The sequence below is a fragment of the Siphateles boraxobius genome, unplaced genomic scaffold (assembly GCF_051911475.1).
Source record: "Siphateles boraxobius isolate OS27281-9 unplaced genomic scaffold, OSU_SipBor_1 215, whole genome shotgun sequence".
NCBI classification, from domain to species: Eukaryota; Metazoa; Chordata; class Actinopteri; order Cypriniformes; family Leuciscidae; genus Siphateles; species Siphateles boraxobius.
This window is the reverse complement of record NW_027508828.1, coordinates 677,501-685,000: the sequence shown is the minus strand read 5'-3', so window position 1 is coordinate 685,000 and position 7,500 is coordinate 677,501. Positions and strand designations below refer to the sequence as shown.

General features: G+C 44.9%; 2 protein-coding genes across 6 annotated transcripts in view; both read left to right on the top strand.

Annotated features, from left to right (window-relative positions):
• Nucleotides 1-1,148, top strand: part of cul4a (cullin 4A) — a 22,640-nt gene extending 21,492 nt beyond the window's left edge. Inside the window, exon 20 of the mRNA XM_077238102.1 lies at nucleotides 288-1,148. Coding sequence (XP_077094217.1) covers nucleotides 288-383 — 96 coding nt within the window. The 3' untranslated portion in view covers nucleotides 384-1,148. The remainder of the gene's footprint in view (nucleotides 1-287) is intronic.
• A 1,877-nt stretch (nucleotides 1,149-3,025) lies between these two features.
• The window catches only part of lamp1a (lysosomal associated membrane protein 1a), a 20,418-nt gene continuing 15,943 nt past the window's right edge, over nucleotides 3,026-7,500 (top strand). For all 5 annotated transcript variants that reach the window (XR_013206470.1, XR_013206468.1, XR_013206469.1 and 2 more), the window contains exon 1: nucleotides 3,026-3,258. Coding sequence is in view for 1 of the 5 variants with exons in the window: in XM_077238093.1 (XP_077094208.1) it covers nucleotides 3,207-3,258 (52 nt within the window). In the remaining 4 variants the exon portion in view is untranslated. The remainder of the gene's footprint in view (nucleotides 3,259-7,500) is intronic.

Here is a 7,500-nt window from a genome sequence, read left to right as displayed (position 1 = left end):
TCTTTCCAACATTTCTTATTTGTATTTCCAAAAAATATTTGAAACCTTCTCATAACATTATTTAATGCAGTTGTAATTTTTCATAATATATTAACGATTCGGGGGGAAAAGTGCTCTTTATAAAGGTTAAAATATCATAAATATGTAGATTTAAATATGCGAACGCTGATGAGAATATTGCTTCAGAAAAAAATATATTTACTATTTTTTCCTAGACAAGCTAATGTTTTACTCTAAGCCCCCATGTTTCCTCATAACTCCCATGATTCCCTGCTCTCTCTGTTCAGCCGGCAGACCTGAAGAAGCGCATCGAGTCGCTGATCGACCGGGATTATATGGAGCGGGACAAAGAGAACGCCAACCAGTACCACTATGTGGCGTGAGCTCCTGTCCCTCAAGGGCTTCTGGGCCGGACCGGCGCGTGACGCTCACTGACGCTCGGCCTTCTGGGATGCTGAGCCACTCTAGCATGATTGCGATTTGCGAATGAGATGCACTTTTCTTTGTGTTTGTTGTTCTTGGACTTTATGTTTAGTGTGTGTGTCGAGTCTCTTCTACTGTAGCGCCACGTCACGTGTGTTTCTTTTAGACTTCGGTCGTCATGATGCCAGAGTCGTGCTGATGATGCGAGTTCGGATGCTGCAGGGTTTGACAGTTACCCAGGCAACGGAAACCAGACAGGATTACACACACACACTCACTCACACACACACACACACACACACACACACTCACGCTGCTGAGACTCAGTGCAGCCTCTTAAACTCGTCATGATAGACAGAAATTATTCTTTTGATAACGCGAGAGTGTGCGTGCATCAGTGTGTGTGTTTGCGTGTGTGTGCATGTGTGTGAGAGAGTGTGTGCGTGCATCAGTGTGTGTGTATGAGTTAGTATGTGTCAGTGTGAGTCCGTGTGTGTCTCTGAGTGCGTGTCTGTGTGAGTGCGTGTGTGTGTGTGTGTGTGTGTGTCTGTGTGAGTGCGTGTGTGTGTCTGTGTGAGTGCGTGAGTGTATCAGTGTGAGCGAGTGTGTGTGTGTCTGAGTGTGTGATCACCTGTATTCTGACACACACACAGTTTTGTAGAGCAGAGGATTCTATTCTTTGTAAGCGGGCGAAGATATGGAAGAATAAATCATATTTAAGATATTATGAGTGTACTGTGTTTTATTTGCTTTTATATTCCTCATTTTGTGTATTTGATGAAAACTATTAAACTTAAACCATTCAAACATTCAGGCTTTCTCAAGTCAACATCAGAGTTTGTCAAATAATGTACGTATTAAAAGACGATCTTCACTGACTCTATGCAAAATCCCTTGTTTACTGCTGTTGATTCAGTGTTGAAACGTGAGTGTGTGTGTGTGTGTGTGTGTGTGTGTGTGTGTGTGTGTGTGTGTGTGTGTATGTGTTCCTGTGTGTGTGTGTGTATGTGTTCCTGTGTGTGTGTATGTGTTCCTGTGTGTGTGTGTGTATGTGTTCCTGTGTGTGTGTGTGTATGTGTTCCTGTGTGTGTGTGTGTATGTGTTCCTGTGTGTGTGTGGTGTGTGTGTTTGTCGTTTGTCGTTTGTTGCTGCATGTTCAGTGCAGCAGTTCCTCTCGATTCTCCACTCTCTCCTGGACTAATGTGATTTTCTGCCTCATTCACAGAGTAATTCCTTGTAGAAACAAATTACGGCGAGAGCATGACACCGCAGACGGGTCACACACACACACACACACACACACAGATCTGAACTGAACTGAACACACACACACAGATCTGAACTGAACTGAACACACACACACAGATCTGAACTGAACACACACACACACACACACAGATCTGAACTGAACACACACACACACAGATCTGAACTGAACACACACACACAGATCTGAACTGAACACACACACACACACACAGATCTGAACTGAACACACACACACACACACAGATCTGAACTGAACACACACACACACACACACAGATCTGAACTGAACACACACACACACACACACAGATCTGAACTGAACACACACACACACACACACAGATCTGAACTGAACACACACACACACACACACACAGATCTGAACTGAACACACACACACACACACACACACACACACAGATCTGAACTGAACACACTAGTTGCTCTGGGAGATTCTCAGGCCTTCATCAGAGGTTCAGACTGAGTCATGCGTGTGTAGATTTATGATGACAGGACGGGCGTTGTGATCAGTCTGACTCACGCTGAGATCAAGGTGAGGTAGAGACGAGAGAGTGTGTCTATAGACGGTCAAAGGTCAAACACTCGTTCCTGTGGTCCGGGTCACTTCCTCAAACACGTTTATATTCATGCATGTGCCTGATGCTCTAATCAAAGCCACTGGATTAAAGATTCACAGTTTATTAGTTTTGCCACTGTCACTTCTGACTGACTTGAGGCTTAAAAGACCATTAATACAGATTTGGCCGCACTGACACAATTGGATGAGAATAAAACATGATCTGAATAATAACACTTCTCTTTACAGCTGAATTTAACATACATATGTGTAAAATAAATTAAATTTAAAACATTAGTTTATATTGTTACGTCACATTTTTATCTACTCACTATATAGTACTGTACTGTTAGATGTATTTTATTTAAAACATTTGTATTATCTTTTAATACATTTTCTTATTTATGTTAATCAATTAAATCATGATCAATAATTTATTATTATTTATTGTATTATTTTGTAAAAGTCAGTCGGATTTAGTCAAGTCACCTTTATTTATACAGCGCTTTTTACAATAGAGTGTTTCAAAGCAGATTTACAGAGATAACAGGCAAATAATGCAACAAAGTTTGTTTCCAGAAGACAATAGCGTTATTTTTGTAATTTTTCCTTAACAGGAACATGCCTTGAACGCTTTGTGACAGGCTGTACTCTATGTGAATGCATCTGTGTAATCCTGTGACCAGTGTTTATATACACGCAGCAGTGTGAGCGCCGTCACGTGACTCGGAGGGGCGGGGCTAAAGCGCTCACATCACATGACTGGAACATTCTGCCTCATGACACAGTGAATCTGCTGCCAGACACTGAGGAAACATCACAGCTCCGTTTATGAGCTGATAAAATCACTCATATAAACTCGCACCTCCGTGTTCAGTGCGCAGACTTTAGTACGCGGTGATTATCGCTCGTTTTGGCGCTTTTCCCGACAGACGTCATGACGCTCGTTAAACGGTGTTTTTCTGCAGGTGTCTGGACTCTGCTGATGGGTAAGTCTTTATAACTCATCATTAAACATCGCGAACTAGTCTAAGCCACACACACACACACACACACACACACGACGGAAATCTCGAGATTCTCCTGTCTGACTGACAAACTCGTTATTTTAGTCAGTTTAATCAGTGTATGTGTGTGTGATGAGTCTGATTATGTGTGCCTGTTTCATTTGAGGTGTTTCTACAAATATAATGTTTTATTAAAGAACTAGCTAAATTTCACTCCAGTTGTTTAACGCGCTGCTGACGTCACCTCGTTGCGTCACGTGATCAGAACAATAAACGCGAGCTTCAGTCCAAATCACATCTAACTGAACCATAAAGATTCATATCAATATCGGTCAATAGGCCGGAGAAGGAGCTCGGGAACAGCCAATCAGCGGATCTTTAGATGTCATGTGACTTATCATAAACCATTAAAGACAGTCCTACTGTGGAGGTAAGCGGTTGTAAATTGATGATTTGTGTTTCGGTTGAAGCAGTCTGCATTATTTCAACTTACTTTTTTAAAAGAATCAATTTAATTTGTTAGGCAAAATTCCTGGTGGAAAACTACATTACCCATGATTCTGCAGAGAAGCTCCACCAATCCGTGACAAGCGCACTGAATTATGTAATCGAGTTTCAACCAGCTTAATTTTTTCGTAAAAATATTGATTTACACAATCTTTAAATCAATGGTTTTATATTCCTCATCATTTTAAATTCAATGATGTAGTTCTTTTGTTCATTAAAGCTGTTTACTTCAATTTAGTATTTTTGTCTTTTCGTTTGATTTTTTTTTCAAACTTTTTTTTTTATGCTGTGATTGTCCTGTGTCGCTGGTTGCTTTGGTTCATGGATTATTAGAATCTCACTCGCACTCACACACACGCACACAAATTCACACACTCACACACACGCACACAAATTCACTCACTCACTCACTTACACACACAAATTCACACACTCGCGCGCACACACACAAATTCACTCACTCACTCACTTACACACACAAATTCACACACTCACACACACGCACACAAATTCACTCACTCACTCACTTACACACACAAATTCACACACTCACACACACACACACAAATTCACTCACTCACTCACTTACACACACAAATTCACACACTCACACACTTGCACACATACTCTCTCACACACACAAATTCACACACACACTCACTCACATACTTAAACAAAATGACACAAATTCAGTCACACACTTACACACACTCAAACACAAATTAACACACTCGTACACGCACACATACACTTTCACACACTCACTCTCACACAAATACAGTCGCACACAAATTCGCACACTCGCGGGAAAAAAATCACAGACTTGCTCTCAAATTTGAACACACACACACACTCTCTCTCTCACACACACACAAATACACTCACGCTTACACACTCTCACTCACACACTCACTCTCACACACACTCGCCTGGTTGCGATCAGTCATGTGACATGCGGTAGTTATTTACATCAACACTGTTATTGAAGCGATTATCAGGATCTGTTACTCACTCAGTGGTCATGTGACTCAGAATGATCTGGGCGGACTCGGCGCTATTGTTCCCTTGAGCTGCTGCTGTAAATGTGTGTGTGTGTTGTGTCGGTGCAGCTGCTGCTGTTCATCACACACACGTGTGTGTGTGTGTGTGTGTGTGTGCGCAAGACACTTCATTATTTCACAAACTCTCTTGGTCATGCTGAGATTTCACAAGAGTTCCCTTCACAGTTACAGGATTATACACAGTTAAGCAGAAGTGTATGAATGAAACACACACTCACACACTCCTCAACACACACACACTCCTCAACACACACACACTCCTCAACACACACACACTCCTCAACACACACACACTCCTCAACACACACACACTCCTCAACACTCACACACACACTCCTCAACACTCACACACACACTCCTCAACACTCACACACACACTCCTCAACACTCACACACACACTCCTCAACACTCACACACACACTCCTCAACACTCACACTCATACTCCTCAACACTCACACTCACACACTCCTCAACACTCACACTCCTCAACACTCACACTCCTCAACACTCACACTCACACACTCCTCAACACTCACACTCCTCAACACTCACACTCCTCAACACTCACACCTCAACACTCACATCGACACTCACACACGCACTCCTCGACACTCACACACACACTCCTCGACACTCACACACACTCCTCGACACTCACACACACTCCTCGACACTCACACACACACTCCTCAACACTCACACACACACTCCTCGACACTCACACACACACTCCTCGACACTCACACACACACTCCTCAACACTCACACACACACTCCTCGACACTCACACACGCACTCACATCGACACTCACACACACACTCACATCGACACTCACACACACACTCACATCGACACTCACACACACACTCCTCGACACTCACACACACACTCCTCAACACTCACACACACACTCCTCAACACTCACACTCACACACTCCTCAACACTCACACACACACTCCTCAACACTCACACTCCTCAACACTCACACTCACACTCCTCAACACTCACACTCCTCAACACTCACACACACACTCCTCAACACTCACACTCCTCAACACTCACACTCACACACTCCTCAACACTCACACACACACTCCTCAACACTCACACTCACACTCATACTCCTCAACACTCACACTCACACACTCCTCAACACTCACACTCCTCAACACTCACACTCACACTCCTCAACACTCACACACACACTCCTCAACACTCACACTCACACTCCTCAACACTCACACACACACTCCTCGACACTCACACACACACTCCTCAACACTCACACACACACTCCTCAACACTCACACTCACACTCCTCAACACTCACACTCACACTCCTCAACACTCACACACACACACTCCTCGACACTCACACACACACTCCTCAACACTCACACACACACTCCTCAACACTCACACTCACACTCATACTCCTCAACACTCACACTCACACACTCCTCAACACTCACACACACACTCCTCAACACTCACACTCCTCAACACTCACACTCACACTCCTCAACACTCACACTCCTCAACACTCACACACACACTCCTCAACACTCACACTCCTCAACACTCACACTCACACTCCTCAACACTCACACTCCTCAACACTCACACACACACTCCTCAACACTCACACCTCAACACTCACACTCACACTCCTCAACACTCACACTCCTCAACACTCACACACACACTCCTCAACACTCACACCTCAACACTCACATCGACACTCACACACGCACTCCTCGACACTCACACACACACTCCTCGACACTCACACACACTCCTCGACACTCACACACACTCCTCGACACTCACACACACACTCCTCGACACTCACACACACACTCCTCGACACTCACACACGCACTCACATCGACACTCACACACGCACTCACATCGACACTCACACACACACTCACATCGACACTCACACACACACTCACGTCGACACTCACACACACACTCACATCGACACTCACACACACACTCACATCGACACTCACACACACACTCCTCGACACTCACACACACACTCCTCGACACTCACACACACACTCCTCAACACTCACACACACACTCCTCGACACTCACACACACACTCCTCGACACTCACACCTCAACACTCACATCGACACTCACACACACACTCCTCGACACTCACACACACTCCTCGACACTCACACACACACTCCTCGACACTCACACACACACTCCTCGACACTCACACACACACTCCTCGACACTCTCACACACACTCCTCGACACTCACACACACACTCCTCGACACTCACACACACACTCCTCGACACTCTCACACACACTCCTCGACACTCACACACACACTCCTCGACACTCACACACACACTCCTCGACACTCACACACACACTCCTCGACACTCTCACACACACTCCTCAACACTCACACACACACTCCTCGACACTCTCACACACACTCCTCGACACTCACACACACTCCTCAACACTCACACACACACTCCTCGACACTCACACACACACTCCTCGACACTCTCACACACACTCCTCGACACTCTCACACACACTCCTCAACACTCACACACACACTCCTCGACACTCTCACACACACTCCTCGACACTCACACACACTCCTCGACACTC